This window comes from Lycium barbarum, chromosome 1, assembly GCF_019175385.1.
Source record: "Lycium barbarum isolate Lr01 chromosome 1, ASM1917538v2, whole genome shotgun sequence".
Taxonomy (NCBI): domain Eukaryota; kingdom Viridiplantae; phylum Streptophyta; class Magnoliopsida; order Solanales; family Solanaceae; genus Lycium; species Lycium barbarum.
Window position 1 is genome coordinate 160,827,227 of NC_083337.1, and position 22,406 is coordinate 160,849,632.

At 35.6% G+C, this 22,406-nt stretch overlaps 1 protein-coding gene across 2 annotated transcripts; it reads right to left on the reverse strand.

The window, feature by feature from the left end:
• Nucleotides 1-794: 794 nt before the first annotated feature.
• Nucleotides 795-5,517, reverse strand: LOC132602231 (homeobox-leucine zipper protein HDG11-like). 2 transcript variants are annotated; one of them, XM_060315187.1, is made up of 10 exons: nucleotides 4,932-5,517; nucleotides 4,311-4,428; nucleotides 4,025-4,213; nucleotides 3,461-3,925; nucleotides 3,270-3,371; nucleotides 2,964-3,176; nucleotides 2,688-2,868; nucleotides 2,205-2,473; nucleotides 1,966-2,055; nucleotides 795-1,679 (listed from the first exon to the last, which is right to left on the reverse strand). In XM_060315187.1, exons 1-10 carry the CDS (start codon nucleotides 5,045-5,047, stop codon nucleotides 1,287-1,289), a joined length of 2,136 nt encoding a protein of 711 aa, XP_060171170.1. In that variant the 5' UTR covers nucleotides 5,048-5,517; the 3' UTR covers nucleotides 795-1,286. The 2 variants fall into 2 exon arrangements, with proteins under 2 accessions (XP_060171170.1, XP_060171176.1); XM_060315193.1 differs by having other exon boundaries at nucleotides 1,426-1,599.
• Nucleotides 5,518-22,406: the final 16,889 nt, after the last annotated feature.

Sequence of the window (22,406 nt, forward strand, 5' to 3'; positions counted from 1 at the left end):
GAGCACAAACTACAATGTTATATTAATCATGTTTTAAACATAACATATACTCTATATATATATAATCACTATTCAAAGACAACTACATACACATAGATGCACTATAATCTAAAGTGTTGGGCCCGTACGCAGCACGGGCATAAGCCGTCTAGTTTATAATATATGATCAAGTGCATAGTAAACCTGAGAGAATAAAGGATGCCATCGACATGCTTTGGGCCTAAAAGTGGACTAGTCTTGGAAAACACACCCACATACACACACACAAAATCTACTACAAACATTTAATAATCTCTTAAGAATTTTAAACAAATAAGATGGTGTTGTAAATCATATATATCTTGGTTTGTGCAGTACATTTCCGACCACAAATTACACTAACTCAGAATAGGTGAAATTCGAGGCCTTCTTTGACGTTAGCTGTCCCAATTTATGTGGCACTTTTCGTTTCCCGAGATTTAAACTGCATGAACTTTGACCAATATTTTAGGATTTTTTTTTTCACCGAATTGATATGAGAAAAGTTGCAACTTACAGTACTTTTCATATAGTTTTCAAATATATAAATTTTAATGTTACAATATTGAGTTAATCTAATCCAATTTTACTCCAAAGTTTAGTCAAATTGACTTTTGAAAAACGAAAAGTAACATATAAATTGGGACGGAGGGAGTAAATTTTTCTCAACATGTCTTTGTTTTGGTCCCACTCATGGCTGTCAGTTTTCTACCACATTGGACCACATTTTGGGTGCGCATGTACATATAGATAAAGAGATGCAGAAAATGTAGATATAGAGAGAAAATGATACCCTACATGATAATTAGATTGATGAAAAAAAGTTAATGTGTAGAAAGTCAATACCCGAACCATACAATTTTCTTGCTTGAACAGAATAAAACTTAAAGACAATTCCTACCAAAGAATTTTTCTAGAGAAAACATGCATGGTGCGTTCTTGACTCCCCCTTTTAAATAGAATGGAGAAGAAAAAAAATACAATTTCAAAACAAAAAACAAGAAAGGGAAACTAGCTATGAGTTGTTAAACTGTAATAAAACTTTTGGCAGGTGCAGTAGCAGGGGCATATGGATGTATTAAGCATTGTGTCAGCTCTAGGACTAAGGTATTGATGAAGAAAGCATAGCATTCATAATTCTCAACTAACTCCAAATAGATCTCTTTCCCTTTTCCCTTATTGAATTCATGATCCAACTTCTCATCTGTACTGTGTATTTAAAGAATGGCAGTGAAGCAGAAGCAGCTGAATTAAATTCAAAAATTGGATCAGGAAGTGGAGCAATTCAAGGCAGCTTTAATTTGGTGGATAGTGTTGCCTATAAGGTTATTAACTGTGCTTACTGATTCTGGGCTCACTTTGGCTGATGATGACAAACTGCTCACCAATATCTGGAACACTACTGTCACTAGTGACCCACCCCCTCCCCTGTTGTGATCTCCCATGGTACCGTTAGATGCCTCGTGGGACCCGCGGTCTTGTTGGCCATCTGGCGATATCGTAAAACCCGAGGGTAGCAATGGGATGTAGGTGGTGTCTTCACCACTCATTGCTATATTGATGGACGGTAATTCGACCGGGCTGTAGACAATTAGTGAGCATGATGAGTCTATGCAACTTTCTTGAAGTATCAGCATGTTATTCTGGCTAGTATTATAGGCCTGCAAAATGTAACATTATCCTGGCTATCCAAAAAGGTAAAAAAACAACGAAGTTGATAGTTTAGAGGGTAAAATAATATTTGGTTGGTTGAGTGACCTTCTGGTGCAATAGACTTAGTTAAGTGATTTTTCTGTTATAAACAAAGAAACATGACTCTACTAGGTAATTTCGGATAGTTGAGGGACCCTTTGAGAACTGACTCAATTTTTAAGGGAAAAAAGAAAGGAAAAAATGAGAAGGAAATCATATCATTTCATTGTAAATATATGGATTTTGGAAATTTACCCTGAGCACAGAAATACAGTTCCCTGGATGAGAGCCATTTGCAATGTGAGCTACCTCTTGTACTGGGTTTTGGTTGGAAAGAACATCCCACTGTGTCACGGTAAAAAAAAATCAAATACAATAGAAGAGTTCATCAAAATAATGAATATGTTTGGATTAGAACAATGCAAATATACTTTAATTTAGGCAAAATGTTGGTCTCCATTCAAATTCTAGAAGCTTAGTAAATTTATGCACACCTGAGGTCGAGTCCTTTCGTCCCTAAGGAAATTGAAGACATGTTGGGGAGGAACTGGGAGCCAAATGGTGGAAGCGGCACTGATGACTACGCCATTGGGCTGGCCAGGGTTGGTGCTCTTTTGAAGGGTGGCTCTGACTTCAAACTCGTCCGATGCAGAAATGTTGTTCCACTGGTGTCCATTGGATGGGCTTATGCTGGCACAGAAGTTGCTAACCATTCTTTGAGCCACTTTCATCATGCTCTTCTTCCCTTCTGGTGATGGAATCACTGCCACCATTGCATCACACACGTATTAATTTCAAGCAAATGAAAATTTTCTTCGCATTTTGAGGAAACTCTGGCTTAATAGGTCGATAATTAGATACTGTATATATGATTCATATAACCGGTCCTTACTAATTTGGAAATGAGGAATAGTTGATTAATTGATTAATACATGTCATGAATGAATATTAAATAGTGGAAAAGCATTTGAGAATACCTCCTCCAAGTTCACGAGAAGAGTTGCCGCTAACCATAAGACAAGCATATCTTTCACACATCCTCTGCAGAGAACCAAGCCATCTCTCTGTTCCAAATGCCATACCACTATGTATAAGATCTCTATATAGCCTATGAATTGAACCTTTCTCTTCCACTTCAACATGTTCCACCCAAGTTACCTGTTCCACAGTAGTAACCAGTTAGATATAGTACTACGAATATGGAATTGTTGAGCTTAATCACAAAATCATGATATTAGAGCCATTTGGATAACCTTGGAATAACCATTGGGCATGTCTTGTATCAAGCAACCAGATGGGAGCTTATGAACCTTGCATGAAGAGGGAGGGTACATATTTTCTTGAGTAATATCATAGGAAACATCAACAATTGCCCATGAGCCCGGCTCAATCTGCTGGCTAAACCGTAGGAAATACAATTGTCGCGTTGGGACTAATGGCGAAAGCACTTGCAGTTCTCCATACATCTGCAAGTAGCAGGGCAAAATATCAGCCTTTAATAAACTATGAAAATAATTTCAAGGAAAAGATGTAGTTATTAGTTAATATATATTTTTTACCAATTGTAATGTACTACTTCGACTGCCCATTACATCACATGATATTACTTCAAGTGTTCTTGCCTTTGAAACAATTGTAGGAAAGAATTCCGCCCATTTGTTCTACAAAATTATGAGAACAAAGCAAAATTTTCACTATCAGGTTATTCAAAAGATAAATGAAAAGACCGTGAGCAAGAAGATAGACTAACCGCGTCCATAAACATGTCGACTAACGCTAAGCCATTCAAGATCACAACACCTGACTCCCTGGAAGCCTCAATACGAACATTTGGATTTTTCAACGAACTGTTAGCCTTCGGAAAATTCTGGCCATAGCTATCGAGGTTAAGTACATCTCTGCCATCAGCTGTGGACTTTGTCCACAAAGGTTCGTTAGTTTGTAAAAGCCTAATCAGTTCCTCCATGGCATTGCCAGCAATATCAGCCATAAGGGACTTATCCATGTCCGAAATATTCAATGTAGGACATGGTAAACTTGGAATAGTACTCATCGAACTTCCAGGAAGAAGATCGAGATCAAGTGAAGGGACGGTTAGTCCAAAATTAGACATGGACATTAAGTTTAGTGAGGAAAGATGACCAGGTTGCATTGGTGGGAGTTGTGAAATAGGCCTTCCCATATACTTGGCAGCAATACTTGAAATTTTGTCAAGCTGCATATATATGGCAAGAAAAGAAAAATAAGATAAAGAGAAAATGGCAAATAAACAAATATGGACAAGAAATTATTAGATGAAAGGAGTGATATGGACCTCCTCTTTTAGTTGCAAATTCTCCATTCTCAATTTTTGTTCATCAAAATAAGTGTCTTCAGAAACTGGAGGACCTCCACAAGATGGACATATCACATTCTTGATGGCTTCCCTTATTGCTATGTTTTCACATCTAATTCTATCATTTTCTGCTCGAAGTATCGAATTATCTGCTCGCTCATGTTGACTCTAAAATCCAAAACACATTTAATACAAAGAATATTGTTATATTTATATACGAAAATAATACTTTTAAATAAAACAAATCAGATAAAAAGATCAAAACCTTCAATTGAGTCCTCCTATTTTGGAACCAAAACTTAATTTGACGAGGAGCCAAACCCAAATCTCTGCTTAACTGCAATCTAGTCTTCTCGTCTGGATGTGGACATTCTTTGAACACGCTACAAAGTACAAACGCCAAACCTCATTATCTTCGTAACCAAAAAATTGATACTACAAAGTACTAAATTAAGTAAAGCATTTTAAAACACCATGATTGTATTTTTCCTTATAGATTTTAACTTCTATTAGTACAAAATAATATTTACACTATCTTGAAGATAACAACAAGTAACTGTCCTTTAAAAAGTGAAACAAGCAAACTGATTAAAAAATACGAGTACTTGATACAACTGGTCAATACACACTGCATTTTACACTCTCAAACGTGGAGCTAGAGAGAATGCAACAGGTTTAGCGGAACTCAATAGCTTTGGTCAAGAATTTATATTTGTGTTAAGAAGTTCACTTAATATGTACAAATAATTTATCCAGAACACAATTAAGATGTTCTTTTTAGAATTCAGAACTTATAAACTCAGAATTCGGGCTCCGATTATTATAGAAGTTAAATTATTTTTTCCTAATAACAATATTTAAAAAGAACTATGTTAGAGTGTCTTACGTTTCAAGCCTTTGAATTTGGTGAGCTGTGTGTCGATGGAAACGTTTCTTTTTCCGGTTAGTGTCAGAGGCGTCACCGCCGCTGGAGGAAGCAGCACCACCGGTGGCAAATTCCATTGATGATCTCTCTTTTATTGAGACTCAACGAAAATTTAATGACAAACCAATAATCAATAACTCCTATATAGTACTAGTAGTAATAATTCCCATCATTAACACGAGTAAATAATCACTTGTAATGAGAGAGCTAGCGAGTAATATTACTAAGAAGAATGGATATATGATGAAGATATTATAAAGGAAAAATAAAGATGGGAAGGTTGGTGTATATAAGCAATAGCATAGTAAAAGGCAAGACTTATGGTTGATGTTGTAAGAAAATTATAACGGGAGAATATTTGGAATAAGGTAACGGACGGGAAATCAGACATATATGTACTAAATGATAAATATGTAATGAGCATGAATTGAGAGAGAGGATTTGGTGGAGAAAATTAGAAAGTGAGAAACGGATGGATTGAGAGAGAGAGAGGGGAAGGTGGGAGTAATTAAGACAAGATTGGAAAATGTGGGAGAAGGAATGTATACAATAGGCAACAGGCAATAGTGGGGAGGGAAGACAAATGCATAATGTGGAGGATCGTAATAAAATTACAGCACAAAAGCGCTCTTTAATTTAATTTAAAGTTATATATATATATATATATATATATATATATATATATATATATATATATATAGATCCACCCGTGTGGGTGGCTGAGTTAGTTCAGCGAGTAGTTTCCCACATGCGAGACCTGAGATCGATTCTCCTAGTCTTAAAAAGGTGATTAGCACTAATGATCAGGATATAGTTGGTTAGTTAATAGAAAGAGTAATTAGTTGAGTTTGTTAGTTAGTTAATGAGCACATGAGGTGCACGTGATTAGTGGGGTCTATATAACTAACTTGTACTGATCATTTGCATATACATTGAAATAAAAATATCTTTCCCTTCTCCTTCAATATTCAGTTCCCTACTGTGCTCGATCAATTAGGGCTCCATTGTTGTTCAAATCAAGCTTCAATACTCAGAAATTTCACATGGTATCAGAGCATAGATCATAGGGATCGAATCACAACAAAGAAATCTGAGTTTTCCGCAGAAAATTAAAGCTTTCTCAAAGTCAATACGACAATGGCGGTTACTGAAGGTCCAACAATGGCAGCTAATGAAGTATCAGCTTTGGATCATAATCATCCACTCTATCTTCAAGCTTCAGATGCTCCAGGCGTAGTTTTAATACCGACATAACTCACAGGGCCAGAAAATTATGCCTTGTGGAGTCGATCAATGAAACTACCTTAAGAGGAAAAGGTAAGCTTGGTTTTGTGGATGGAACATGTACAAAAGCTAAGTACAAAGGAGATTTGGCTAAGCAACGGGAAAAATGTAATGCAATTATTATATCTTGGATTGGTTGCACAGTAGCGAGTGAATTGTTACCAGGTATTATGTATGCATCAGATGCGAAGGGAATTTGGTCAGATTTCAAAAAAAGGTTTGAGAGATCGAACTTAACTAGAATCTATCATCTGTGGACTGAGATAGTCAGTTTGAGGCAAGGAACTGAGCCTGTGACAGTTTATTACTCGAAAATGAAGGATTTATGGGGTGAAGTTGATGTAATGGTCCCATATCCTGGTTGCAATTGTGAAGAATCTGCTCCATATGTAGAACATTTGAAGTCTCAACGATTGATACAGTTCCTAATGGGACTTAATGAGACATACAGTCACATTAGAAGCAATATATTGTCTGCAAAACCAGTAATGAATGTGAATGAGGCCTATGCAGTAGTGACTCAAGAGGAGAGTCAAAGAGTACTTGGTGTTGGTGGAGCATCTAGAGACCCTTTGACCATCTTAGCAGGGAAGGAACCACCTTATAATCATTATAAGTCTAGGAATTCTGATGAAATTTGTGGAAACTGTAGTTATAAAGGACATGCCAAACTTGATTGCTACAGAGTTGCAGGATATCCTGCAGTTTTTAAGAGCAAGAAGAAAGGGAATATGCCAAGTTCTAATAGACCTGCACAGCGAGGTAACAACAGGTTTCAAGGGAACAACAGACTAGCAGCCAACACAACTACTGCAGATGAAGAATATGCACCTAGAACACAACAGACAGGAGGTCATTATCTCACAGATGATCAATACCAGCAATGGATAAGTAGCAAGCCATCTGCTAGTGACTGCGTTTCCAACATGACAGGTATGATATCACAATTATCAAGTGCACATAACTGGATAGTTGATTCAGGAGCCTCACATCATATTACCCCCTGTAAAGAGATCTTAACAGGAAAAAGAAGTTTAGAAGAGTATCAAAGTAGTAAAGTACAAGTCGCTGCTGGTGGAAAATGTTACATTGCAAATACAGGGAATGCCAAGATATTAGGAGATCAAATGCTGAAAAGCGTATTACATGTTCCAGAATTCAAGTTTAACTTGCTCTCAGTATCTAAGATAACAAAAGAGTTAAGGTGTTCAGTCTCATTTTTCCCTGAATTCTACATATTTCAGGAACTTTACACTGGGAGAGTGATGGGGATTGGTAAAGCAAGTGAAGGACTATACATTTTAAAGGAACATGTGAAGCATACATTAGGTGCAACAATTTGTACAATAGATGATCAAGGAGTACTTTGGCATCAAAGACTTGGGCATCCTTCCATTGGTGCAATGAAACACATCTCTTCAATTAGTAAGCAAGTACACACTAGTATTCAAGAAAATTGTGACATATGTCCTTTAGCAAAGCAACATAGACTAAAATTCCCTATTAGTACTAGCACTACCAGTAAGTGTTTTGATTTGATATATGTAGATGTATGGGGTCCATACAAGACCCCTACTCATGATAAGAAAAGTTACTTTGTGACAATTGTTGATGACTGTAGTAGATACACATGGATTTGCTTGATTTCCTCAAAATGTGAAGTGTTTGTGGTTTTGAAATACTTGCTTGCTTTAATTCACACACAGTTTGGTTTGTGTGTGAAAAAATTGAGTTCTGACAATGGGACATAACTGTTTGCCTCTAAAGGGATTATTCATTAAAGTAGTTGTGCTTACACACCACAGCAAAATGGTACTGTGGAAAGGAAGCATAAACATATCTTGGAAGTCTCCAGAGCATTAAAGTTTCAAAGTGCTGTTCCAATTACTTTCTGGGGTGAATGTGTCAAAACTGATGTTTACCTTATAAACAAACTGCCTACACAGATTCTAGGTGGTAAATCTCCTTATGAAGTGTTGTTTCTTAAGGCTCCTAAGCTAGATCATCTCAGAGTTTTTGGTTCTTTATGCTATGCAAGCAAGTTGCCTAAAGGTGACAAATTTGCTTCCAGAGCTAGGCCTACAGTATTTGTTGGATACTCAGCAACTCAGAAAGGATATAGATTATATGATATGGTTGACAAGTTGTTTTTTGTGAGTAGAGATGTCACATTTAGAGAAAATTCTTTTCCTTTTAAAGATAAAAGTCTTGACTCATCAGACATGTTTGAATCTGACTCCTTACACCAACCTAGTCAATCATCTGACAAAACCTATCCACTCTCCAAATCCCTTGATCACAGATCCTGCCCAACAATCTCCCACCAATCCTGATATTTCCTCAACTACTAATAGTGAAACTCACCCTCATGATAATGATTCTGCCATTACAACATCTATCCATCCTCATACTGATGCATCTCCACTTCCTTTTGATGATTTGTCTCCTGCTAATCCTAGTGATGCATCTGCTCCCACTAATATATCTCTTCCTACTCTTCCCTCAGCCATTGTTGATTCCTCACCTATCATTCCTTCTTCACATCCACCTGCTGAGGTTGCATGATGTGGCGTGATTTTACACCACAATCGACGCTTTTCGGCTATAAGTTTTACTTGTTTTTAAGCAAGTCTATGTTATTTCACGTGGTTTTTATCATGTTTCAGGTAATACGAGGTCCCTAGAGCCTAAGTGTGGAAAACAAGCAAAACAGAGCACAAAACGTTGATCACTGGAAATAACTGGAGGTTTTGGAAAATTTCGTGGAAAAATACTCTGCGCGTTCGCGCAGGTATCCCACGCGATCGCGCCCACGCGCGATATTGACTACACGCGTTCGCGCTGCAAGTCCACGCGATCGCGCACACGCGCGTTATTAAGTATACGCGTTCGTGCTGAAGAACGGGCGTGACTTCACGCGTTCGCTCTGAATGATGGCGCGATCGCGCTGAAGGTTTTTCGGCAATTTTCGACCGGAACTTGGGATTTGATGATTTCTGTTGTTCCAGTCCCTTTAAATAGAAAACTAGGGCAAAACATTAAACATCTTTGGCAGTTTTCACAAGTTGGAGGCTAGGGTTTCTACAAAAATGTTCTCTCTTCTATTTAATCCTTGTTGATGGAAATCTCTTGGTGACAATTAAGATTGACACTCTTGTTATGCTTATTTATTCATTTGCATTGTTCTTAATCAAGTAAGTTTTTGCTATTTTAATTATTCTTGTTCATGAATGTTTCTCAAGGGATTAGCTAACCTTTGAACTCGCCCATTTACTTTGTTTGAAACTCGGAAGACGAAGAACGGAGTTGGGATAGAATAATTAACATAAATTTGGGGCGTTAACCCTCATCTAATGGAAGTTGACCTAGGAATAGGCAATACCACTTGTAGCCATATTCGGGTGTTCTTAATGCTCCTAATTGCTTTAGGGATCTTCAATTGGGTAGTCTAGTTAATCTTCGGAAGAAGTTAATTTAGAGTCATTATCCGAGGCTAAATAACATAAACTTGCTATTATTTATAATTCGTGAAATAAATTGGATCGTTACTTGTGAAGTAGTTTCCTTTATTCCATTCTTGTTGCCATTGATCAATTTTCTTGCTTTCTAGATTAGAATTTATATTTCCATATTTTATCAAAACCTTATCAAAAACCACCATTGATGCGTTCGGGCATAGCTATTGTTAGTGATAATTCCTAATATGCTTAAATCGCCTACATATTGTTCTCTGTGGGATTCGACCCCAACCTTGTTGGGTTACTATATTTGACAACGTCCGCGTTATACCATTAAGAGGTGTAATTTGAGCGTATCATTGCACAACCTCTCAATAGACCCTCTAGGAAGACCAAGCCTCCTGTTTGGCTAAAAGATTTCATCGTTTTCCCCAAGCCATCTGAATTCTATTCATACTCTTTATACTCTTTATCTAATCACATTTCCTAAGCCTACTTGCCCCCTTCAAATCAGGTATACTTAGGTCACATGTCAGTGGATGTGGAACCTAAAACGTTCGTTGAAGCATAAAAAAATCCTAAATGGATCCAGGCTATGCAAGATGAGATTTCATCCCTAGAGAAAAACAAAACTTGGCAATTAACTTCACTGCTTGTTGGCAAGACAATAATAGGTTCCAAATGGGTTTTTAAGATCAAGTACAAAGCCAATGGAGAGTTGGATAAGTACAAGGCTAGGTTAGTGGCTAAGGGATACACACAAAAAGAGGGGTTAGATTACCATGAAACCTTTTCCCCAGTGGCAAAGATGGTGTCTATTAGAACTGTAATAGCAGTTACAGCTTCTAGGGACTGGGCTATTTTCCAAATGGATGTGAATAATGCTTTTCTTCAAGGTGATCTCATGGAAGAAGTTTACATGAATTTGCCTCAAGGTTTTCACAGACAGGGGGAGAAAACTGTGTGCAGATTATTGAAGTCCTTATATGGCTTAAAACAAGCATCAAGGCAGTGGAATATTAAGTTATCATCTGCCTTGATTGATGCAGGGTATCACCGAAGTTCATATGATCACTCTCTTTTCACTAAACACAGAAATAAAGACATAGTTGTGATCTTAATCTATGTCGATGATTTGCTTATAACTGGTAGTAGTCCTTCCCTGATTGAGGATGCCAAACATACTCCCAACAACAAATTTAAAGTCAAAGACCTTGGAACACTCATGTATTTCTTAGGGATTGAGGTAATGAGATCTGCAAAAGGCATACTTCTCAACCAAAGGAAATACTCTCTAGAGTTGATCTCCAACATGGGATTAAGTGGTGCAAAACCAACATCAACCCCACTTGAAATGAATGTCAAGCTCACCTCAGTTGAATATGATCAACATTTAAGTAGTTCAGATGACTCAGATACTAAGAAGGATCTGCATAAGATTGATGACCCTTGTTTGGAGGACATCACTGCTTATCAAAAACTGGTTGGTAAATTGATCTACTTGACAATTACCAGACTAGATATTTGCTTTGCTGTACAAGTCCTCAGTCAATTTATGCAGCAACCTAAAAGATCTCATTGGGAGGCAACTCTAAGAGTTGTCAAATATGTGAAAAATGCTCCTGGATTGGGAATATTACTTGGCAAAGACAGTGTTACAAACATGACTGCTTATTGTTATTCAGATTGGGCATCATGCCCCAATACCAGAAGATCAGTGGATGGATATGTCATACAGTTGGGAGGATCCTTGGTCTCTTGGAAGTCTAAGAAACATATTGTGAATAGACGTTCTGCTGAAACAGAATATAAGAACATGGCTGGAGCTATTTAGGAAATAATTTGGTTATTACTAAAGGACTTAAAGGTGCCAGTGATGTAGCATGTCAAACTTTGTTGTGACAACAAGGCTGCTATGCAAATAGTTGCTAACCCAATGTTTCATGAACGAACAAAACATAGAAATCGATTGCTATTTTGTAAGGGAAAAAATCAAAGATGGTCTAATCAAGACTGAGCATTTGGGTACAAAAACACAGGTTGCAGATTTGCTCACCAAAGGGCTAGGAGTTGCTCAACATCACCTTTTGTTGTCCAAGCTTGGTGTTTTGGATGTGTTCAAGCCCATCTTGAGGAGGAGTCTTAAAAAGGTGATTAGCACTAATGATCAGGATATAGTTGGTTAGTTAATAGAAAGAGTAATTAGTTGAGTTTGTTAGTTAGTTAATGAGCACATGAGGTGCACGTGATTAGTGCGGTCTATATAACTAATTTGTACTGATCATTTGCATATACATTGAAATGAAAATAGCTTTCTTTCCCTTCTCCTTCAATATTCAGTTCCCTATTGTGCTCGATCAATTAGGGCTCCATTTTTGTTCAAATCAAGCTTCAATACTCAGAAATTTCACACCTAGCCAACAACCTTCTCAGTCCGAGCTCGTCGCACGGGGCTTGCCTAGTGCAGTTTACATTTCCTCTGTGGTTTGCGGGCTATTGCACTGGGAGCAGAGTTTACTCAAAGCGCACTCAAAGGGATAGCGGTTGTGGGTTCTTCAGTTTACAAAAAAATAAAAAAAATAAAAAATTAGATCGAATATCTCTATAATAATATTTTACTATAACAATCATGCTTTCTCTGGAATGCAGCTTTCATGGTATGTTATATTTTATGTTCTCTATAACAATATTTCATTATAGCAGTAAAACAGAATCGGAACAAATAATGTTGTTACAAAAAAGTTTGTCTGTAAATGTTAATTACTTTCTTTCTCTAAATGGCTAAAACACTACAGTCATTTCGTGCGAGTTCAAAGGTTAATTACCTTGTCATTCCAGTTGAACAAAAAGTTAAAGGTATGTTAAACGTTTAAAATTTTCAAAGTTAAGTGTATACACCATTAAATAAAAATTTTGTATTATTAGGTCGCCCAGAGCCGTAAGTCTCCCTGAAAATTGAAATATAAAATTATAATAAAGTTAATAAAAATATAAATATTATATAAAAATATAAAAAATTATAATAAAAATATAAAAAATTATAATCTTAAAAATAAGAAATATTGAAATAAGATAGAAGATAGAAAAGATTGAGTGCACAGGGAAACATCCCTTGGCCCTTTTATTGGGTAGATTTATTGCACTTCCTCTTTCTTCCTTTCTCCTGTCCCAAATATATATCAGTCGTTTTAGTCAAATAAATTTATTTTAAATATTTTTTTTTAAATAAATAATTTATCTTTTATTACTTACTTTTTACTATTCCTGTTAGTGAAAAGTAAGGCATCTAAAGAAAAAATAAAAAGGTAATTTAAGTAAAGACTATTAGAATTAAAATATTAAATAACTTCCCTACGAAGCAAACAGAAATTTCAAAGAATGGATAAATAGACATGAAGTAATATTATTATCTCTATAACTTTGTAGAAACAAAGGATAAAGGAAGTATGTTAAATCTTGAAAATTTCATAATAAGAACACAGAGAAATTTAGAAACCTTTTCTACTTCATTTTGGATTTCTTTTTTTAAAATAGTTTTACTGTCCAACCCCACCCCCACCCCCCGCCCTCACACCCCAGCCCCCCACCACCTCCATACACCGCCAAAAAGTACCAGGCTGACTTAGTTTTTTTTTTTTTTGTTTTTCACCCAGGCTGACTTGGTCAATAAGCAAAATTGTCAAGGCTCTATCTGCGACTTCAATTAAAATTTCAACTGTAAAATTGTTGTTTTACCAGATACCAATATGTTAGGGGTGGCAACCGGCCCAAATTTGAACCTTTCTCCCTTTCCAAATTTTAAAATAATCTAAAAACTTCATACATTTTCTTAAATCTTCTTTTTTTTTAGTTTCAGATAAAAAATAGTGCTCCATATTTCTTATTGCTAACCAATGCAAGTACTATTTTCATTTTGCAACAATTATATTTCACATAGTTACATGTGAGTATGCAAATTATTCCCCAACCGGCAACAAGTATATTTAAATTAATTGTCTTAATTAGTTTGAACTCAAAATTCAAATTAACTTATTGATCATCACATGTATAAAGTTGGCGTAGTATTTACAACAAGAGACATGAACAGGAAAGAATTTTAACCATGTTTAATATTTCTTTTATTAGGTGTGTAGTTGTAACACTTTTTAAGAGAAATAATAAAGTCATTATTAAGTCACAACACTAAATGAGACTGACGACTAAGTATTTTACTTTCACAATTTTAAAATCAGCACTACGGTGTCCTTAAACGACACCAAATTATACGTCGACTTTAATCCTATTGTTCTTGTGTTTGGATTCGAAAAAACAAAATTATGTTGCGCTCGGCCTTTGTATCAAGTACATAAATTTAAGATATGTATCTTGCGTATAATTTTTTATCACTTTAGTTTATTGATACGAAGACGAATTTAAAATTAAATTGTTTGAACTAATACAAATATCGAGTGCACATAAATATTTCTTATGAGTGTATATTTCTTCTAAGGTGCTATTGCTCCATTCTTTTTTTCTTTTATATTATTAATTTAGTATTTTACTCACATAGACTTTTTGTTTACATTATAGAAAAAGAAGGAGAGGATATTTGCCTGCATTTATTCATGATTGAGTACTCGGGGTCGGGGGGGGGGGACCTAGGGGGTCCTAAGAGAGTTAATGCTAGCCTTTTGGTGTGATTTTTCCGGCGAGATTACAGATTAAGCGACAAATATGTCACTTTCATATAATGTTCCAACTTTTAATTGATATTTCTAAAACACACACTATAAGAATGAAAGGTTCTTCTTGGAAAGTCAAAATCTTGGTACCCTTTGGGTGAGACTTCTTCCCTGTACAGGTTTCTCATTAATTAACTCATGGTCAAAATACAAGAGAATAAAGAAGAAAACTTTAAAAAGGGGTTTGAAGATTTCAAATATACTTAAAAAGATGATTGATGTAATAAAGAACAAGATTAATATATTTAAGAGAGAATTAAAACTTCAATATTTATTAGATCTTTGTAATAATGGCCAATAGAATCATTTTGTTATGCAAATGATTTGTTTGTATTTAAGAAAGGTTGATCATATATAAGTGATATTTTGAAACTTTAATTTTGAAGAATCATTGTAAATTAAATCACCTTAAAAGCTCCAATTAAAGATACCATGCACGGCTGAAAACATAATAGTGAGATTCAGAGCCTGTTTGGATGGGCTTCAAATAAGCAGCTTATAAGCTGTGATAAGCTAATTTTTTTTTTTTTGCTTATAAGCTGTTTTCAGCTTATAAGCTGCTTTAAATAAGCTAAGCCAAACGGGTCCAATTATTTTTTGGGCTTATTTTATGCACAAAATGACTTTAAGCTGGCCAGCCAAACACTCAAAAAAGATGAAAACAACTTATAAGCAACTTATAAGCCAATCCAAACGGGCTCTCAATATCATCACCAAAATTCATTTAAATGTTTTAAGTTTTCGTTGTTCGAACTTTGAAATTAAGAAGTCTTTAATTAGTTTACGTCTGAAACAAAAGTACCAGTTATCTCTAAGTATTGAGAAATGACGTAAACCTAGTCGTATATTGTTGGGAAGAAACAAACAATAACTAAATTGCACGACGAGGTAAAAGCGGAAGAAATACCCAAGTCAAAACTTCCCATACTATTTGAACCAAGAGAAGACGATAAACACTAGCACAAATGGAAATTCGGGCAGCAGTTATACCAACAATAAAATAGCAAAGCAAGCAAAAATAAATTGAATGGAAGAGACACCAAATTTACGTGGTAAAACCCCTTCAAGGTGAAGAGGAAACATCCACGGGACCTCCGGCCCACATCCAGAGCAACTCTTTACAAGCTTCAATGGCAGCAATAAGCTCAGCTTCTGTAGTAGATAGAGCAACACATTTTTGCAACCTAGATTGCCAAGACACAGCCCCCCCTGCTTAAGTAATCAAGTAGCCCGAAGTAGACTTACGAGTATTAACATCACCGGCCATATCTTAATCAATGTAACCACAAAGAACAGGCTTTCCTATCCCAAAACACAAACTCAGACTAGAAGTACCACAAAGATATCTTATAATCCACTTCACAGCATTCCAATGCTCTCTTTCCGGATTAGAAAGAAAACGGCTGACAACACCAACGGCATGAGCAATATCAGGTCTTATACAAATCATTGCATACATCAGACTGCCAACGGCTGAAGCATAAGGAACTTTCTTCATATCTTCCTTCTCACCATCACTGGAAGGACACTGTTTCGTGCTCAATTTGAAGTGCATAGCTAAAGGTGTTTTGACAACTTTAGCTTTATCCATGTTGAACCTGCGAAGTACTTTCTGAATGTACTTCTCTTGTGATAACCACAACTCCTTGGCCTTTCTGTCACGAACAATTTGCATGCCAAGAATCTGCCTTGGTGGTCCCAAGTTTTTCATGGTAAAAGACTTATTCAACTCTTGCTTTTCCAAATATGGTAATTACTGCCATTTAAACAAACCATCTTGCTCATATTTGCCTCCATCATTCAAATAGACAATCAACACAACCAAATACAATCACAAGCTCTGATACCACTTTGTTGGGAAGAAACAAACAATAACTAAATTGCACGACGAGGTAAAAGCGGAAGAAATACCCAAGTCAAAACTTCCCACACTATTTGAACCAAGAGAAGACAATAAACACTATCATAAATGGAAATTTGGGCAGAAGTTATACCAACAATAAAATAGCAAAGCAAGCAAAAATAAATCGAATGGAAGAGACACAAAATTTATGTGGTAAAACCCCTTCAAGGTGAAGAGGAAACATCCACGGGACCTCCGGCCCACAAAAGCTCCACTATAAACAACAAGAGTTACAACAATGTTCTCCAAATGGCTACGACAACAAAGCCAAGCACGGAGCAACAATACATAAAAGATAGCACCAAAACTAGCGAAGAAAGGAGAGAAATCACCCCCAAAAACGAGCTACTGTTCGTACTAGAAAATTGGAGCTACAGACCACAAAATCCGATCTCCACCGTTGAAATCTAATAACCAGATGTTGAGAATCCCCATTTCAAATTTCAACACGATCCAACGGTTAACGAATCGGGAAACGTAATTTAAAGCGGACTGCTGTAGCAGAAAATTTCTGGACGAAAATCTGTTTTCTCTCTCACGTTTTTCTCTATGTGGTTGCTATGAATTCACTCTTGTGTTCTAAAAATAAGACCTAAATTGATCCTATATATAGAGGAAATTTTGGGCAAAATTGGCCTGGTCCAAATTGGATTGAGTTTATTAATCCAATTCCACATAGGAAGTGAAAACCCAAAAACGTAATTGGATTGAGTTTTATTAATCCAATTCCACATAGGAAGGGAAAACCCAAAAACCTAACATATATATGGTAGCATAAGGTGCATGCTAGCTATTGCTAAGTTAGCACACAACTTGGATAAATGATATAATATCATTACTAGAAAAACAAGAATTAGCGACGGACAAATCCCTACCTTTGTGATGTAGAGATTCCGTTTCAGATAGACCCTCGGCTCAACAGAATGCATGCGACATATGATTACAAGAGAAATAAGATAGCAAAAATATCAAATTTGTTAATAACCTTATATTATTATAAAACTTTAGTGAATATTGTTTTCAAAAAATTAGTTTTAAAATGATTTTTTGTGATTTTTTTTTTTTGTTTTGTTTTGAAAATGACTTTTCTTGTAAATTCACTGAAGGACTATTGAACGTATCGGCTATTACAACTGGTCTACGAAGTGAGCGTTCAAGCTCCAACGTAGGCTTTAAGATGATAACAAGTTAGTATTAATTTCTCGCCAAACATCACAGAAAACAGAAGAGAAAAAAGTAAAAAGAAAAATAAAAGTAAGAAAGGGATATGAAAAAAGTACAATAAATGGATATGTTGGAAAAAGAAGTACACCAAACCCTAGATTCCTCTATTGCCTCCTAAAACCTAACAATTAATTATAGGAGCTGCGTGGACTTGGAATGTCAATAACTTAGATGAATTGTAGCTATTGCTGCAACTTAATTCCTCTCCGACATCATATAAATCGACAACATATTTATTATTACTACTGCGTCCAATTTATATCTCTTTGATTTGTCAACATCTTTACTCCCTTTCAATTGCTTCTTCAAGTCTCCCTCTATATACCCACAAAGAGAAAAGAGAAGGTCCTAATAATTTTGGTAGCTTGATATTGCGCGTGAAATTAAAATATCACTGTTCTTGCTAATATTTTCGTAAAAATTGTACGGGCTAGCTATTTTTCGGATTGCATTTTGAAAAATAATCAGTGTTTAAAATTTTGTTCATAGATAGACATTTTTTTATGCGGGAACACCATAACAATATCATGAATTTCAAACTTATACAAATAAAAACTCAAGGACAATGTCATGATTTTTGATGTGATGAAGTTTCACTTGTTTTGTTCGAAACCCATATGACAATGTCATGGATTTCAAAAAATGGCTATTTTTCAATAACTTTTGAATACGTGGTAGTTTTCAATTACATGTCCTGAAATGGCTGATTTGGAAAATGATCTTGGAGGTGGGTTGTCTTAAAATTTTGACCTCGCTTGTCCCTGAATTGGGTAAAACTTCAAAGTCAACAAGTTATGCCTTTTGACGTTGAAGGTTTGTGTGATCAAAAGTTCAATATCAGCCATTTCTGACTTCATTAGGTGTAATTTCCTACCGCAAAATGGCTATTTTTTTATTTTACCCAATATTTCAGTGTCTTGAAGATTACCACACCTTCGTTTTTCTGCATATATAAATGACTATTGAAAACTAGACATAAACAACTATATGTGTAACATTTCTCTCCAACCAACGAAGATCTCATTGAGAGATAGCTTGCCTTTAATAGATGCATGTCTACGTATATGTATAAACGAAATAACTCCATAACAATGTTCAGTCGAATTTCCACCACACTCATACAATCATCGACTCTGAGAAGAAGCATTGCTAGCTGGTGCTTATCTATCTTTCCACAAAATTAAATTAATACTTTATTTGCGTTGAAAATGGACCATGCATCATAAACACAACATTTACTATGACTAGCTAGCTCTTGCAATTTTATTCCTTTTCATTTAATTTTCTTCAGGAAGTGGTCGTGTGTGTGGGAGGAGGTTGGTTGGTTATGGGGTTCGATTCAATTGGGTTGCTAGGGAATTGATAAATTCTCCATATATTATTACTCCCTCCGTTCATTTTTACTTGTCCAATATTCTACAAATAGATTTTCACTTTTACTTGTCACTTTTAGCATATCAAGAAAAGACATTTTTTTTTTGTTTTATCCATAATATTAATTACTCACTTTAAATCATTTTTTAAATCTAATAAAAATATGCACCAATCAATATGCGTACATTGGTAAATTATGCACTTAATTTATTATTTCTTAAATAACGTGAAAAGTTCAAAATGAACAAGTAAAAGTGAACGAAGAGAGTAAAAACTTATTTAAATACACTAAGAATAATGAAATGTCATACTGACTACAAAGTCGACCAACCATTACATACGCACACTATATATTACAGTTTAATTTTTATACAAAACAGCATAACAACTTTTCATTAGATAACTTTTTAAAAGCCACCTTCAAATAAACGTTTATACTTTATACTAAGCATAAGTAACCTGGAAAGACTAAATGTAACTTCTAATAGACCCAGTTAAACTACTCTAATAAGTTTAAATTGTCAACGTGTATAACATAAATCCGAAGTCTATTTTGATGCTTGGGCATTTTGCCAATACCTCTTTCTTTTCACAATTCTAATTGAAATTTAGAAACAAGAATAAATACCAATTATGGCAGCAAGAGTGAACATCAGCGTTAGTAAGGTACATTTCAAGCCTGTCATATTTATATCTAATGTTGGCATCATTTATTATTTTAAAAAAGAAACTGGCAAATATTATTCCAGAGAAATCAACTCTTAAATTTATGTTAGCCTTTTAAGGCATTATGGGATTTCGGAAATTGTAACGTGGAATAAATTGAGCTATGATAAATATTGACTAAAAGATGATGGGGCGAAATCCCACCTTTTTTTCATGGCAAACTTTTTGACCCTTTTTGCCCAAAACGAGGAGAAAAGAAAAGCAGGAGGAGTAACTACGAAAATTTAAGCAAAGGTGACTTTTAAGTTTGGAAATTATCAGAGGTGACTTGTAGGGATCACATGAAGTCAAAACTCAATTAAATTTGTGGTTAAGAAAATTGGGGTTGAAAATATATTTTATCAAACTTGTTAATCTTTTATAAAATACAAAAAAAACCCCAAACCATTTAATCCAACCCTCCATTTATTTCAAACTCAACATCAGTCCATATCCAAACACACGAACTTCATCCAAAACACACGTTCATCTCAACTGCTCCCTCAAAATTCAAACCCACGATCTCAACTGCTAAATGTGCCTCTTGAAACCGTCGTCAACCTCTTCAAAAGCCGACTCAACAACGAACTGCTGCTCTCCATTTCTCTCAGGTAAATTCGCTCAACTTTTTCTTCTTTTAAAGTTAGGGTTTTGAAATCATAGTGAGAAAATGATGATTTTGGTCAGAGAAGAAGAAGAATAACATGGCTTTGTCTGCAATGTTGTTTATTTTGTTGTTCAATGCTTGAGAAACCCTTATTTGTTGTATTTGTTCGAGTTGTTGGGGTTTGTGTGTTTGTAAATAGTGTATGTGGTTGTGAAATTCTGGTTTTTGGTGTTGTTTGTGTTCTCGTTCTCCTTAGGAGTTCGAAAAAAGGGCTTGTTAGGCTTGACAAAACCCGCATTTGCTCTATTTGTTCCACTTGTTGGGGTTTCTGTGTTGTTAAATAGTGTATGTGGTTGTGAAATTATGGTTTTTGGTACTGTTTGTGTTCTTGTTCTCCTTAGGGTTTCGAAAAAAGGGTTTGAATTTTTTTTGGATTTTTTTCCAACAGCTGAGTAAGTTGTTGCAGCAACTTCAGCACTTGTTTGACAGTTGAGGTTGGTTTATTTTGTTTAACTTGTGATGGTGGTGTGTTTGTATTGAAACAAATGTTTTTTCTGGTTCAAAAGTTAGAGTTTTGAAATAAAAGTACGAAAATGACTAATTTTAGTTAAAGAAGAAGAGGAAGAACATGGGCAGGGTGTCTATGCAATGCTGTGTATTTTGTTCAATTTTTTACTGTTGTGTGTTTGTAATACACTGATATTGCAGCCTGATAGTGAAATAGATGTTGTTGTCCTATTGTTGTCCTTGTAAGGCTTAGGAAAAATGGCCTTGCCATTTTTTTTTACCCAACAGCTGAGTAATCTGTTGCAACAGATTTCTAATCTGTTAGTAAAAATCCAACAGTTGCTGAGGTTGTTGCAGCAAGTGAATATGTTGTTGCAACAGATTTAAAATCTGTTGAAAATTGTTAAAACAGTTGCTGAGGAAGCTGCAGCAACTGTTCTGATGGTTTCCAACAGATTAGTCTGTTGGAACAACTCAATCATATGGTGCAACAACTTTACCAGTTGTTGCACCAGATTATCCATCTGCTGGAATTAATCAATATAGTTGCTGAGGAAGCTGCAGCAATTGTGTTAATATTTTCCAACAGATGTATAATCTGTTGCAACAACTTATGAAGTTGTTGGAACATATGATGGAGTTGTTCCAATATATTACACACTTGTTGCAACATATGCTTCAGCTCTTGTAAAAATTCATTATTTATTTACTTTAAATGGTGCACAAATCAATTGAAAGTGTTTTTGCTTATCTCCTGTGTGCAGATAAAATGTCTTCACGAAAAAGAAAAGGGGAGGAATCATCGAAATCATCTACAGTTAGTAAAAGAGCTAAGGGGCCATCATTAGATGATCTTGCTGAACAGGCAAATATTCTTTCTGATCAAACTGCTGAACAGGAAACCTCTCAAGTAGGAGTTTCTGGCCAAGAAAGTAAAGAAGATCAAGTAGATGAACAAGATAAACAACAAGAACAAGAACAAAATAGAGAAGAACAAAGAAGAAGAAGAAGAAGAAGAAGAAGAAGAAGAAGAAGAAGAAGAAGAAGATGATGATGAAGAAGATGATGAAGATGAAGAAGATGATGTAAATAATGATGACAATGAAGAGGATAAAATTGCATCTTTTGAAAGGTCGGCGACCGGGGCTGTTGATTCTTCTATTGGGACTGATATTGACAGACCTTCCACTGATGAAGTTGTCAAAACTTTCAGTATTGAGAAGTTCCGTGTGCAGATGCCGATGGATAAACTAGGTGATTTAAATGGTGATCTTGTTGTAAAATCAGTCATGGGCAAGCCCTTTGATCACTTTAGGAAGATACTTCAGCAGGAGGACTTGGAGGATTTCTTTAGGGCCACATGTTTTGTCATGTATCTAGATTTTCCTGAGGACAACAATGTAAGGTTCAAATGACCATTGTGTATGGTCTTCTCAAACGAAGAATTATTTGCAGCAAAACTGATGAGATATGGATAAACTACTGCGGCATGCCAGTTTGTTTTGGCATCAAGGAGTTTGCCATAATTACCGGATTGAGGTGTCATGATCCTTCTCAGCCTCTTCCTACAGTTACATTAAAGAAGGGAGCCATGACACCCAAGTCATCCAAGGGAGCCAAGACACCCAAGTCATCCAAGACAACCAAGAAAGG

Bases quoted from the DNA above. Each gene is read 5' to 3' on its own strand.
- LOC132602231 (XM_060315187.1), bottom strand. From the start codon at position 5,047: ATGGAATTTGCCACCGGTGGTGCTGCTTCCTCCAGCGGCGGTGACGCC. The intron at 4,429-4,931 runs GTAAGACACTCT...TGTACTTTGTAG, and splicing joins CAAATTCAAAGGCTTGAAAC to CGTGTTCAAAGAATGTCCAC. The intron at 2,869-2,963 runs GTTATCCAAATG...ACTGTGGAACAG, and splicing joins TGCCCAATGGTTATTCCAAG to GTAACTTGGGTGGAACATGT.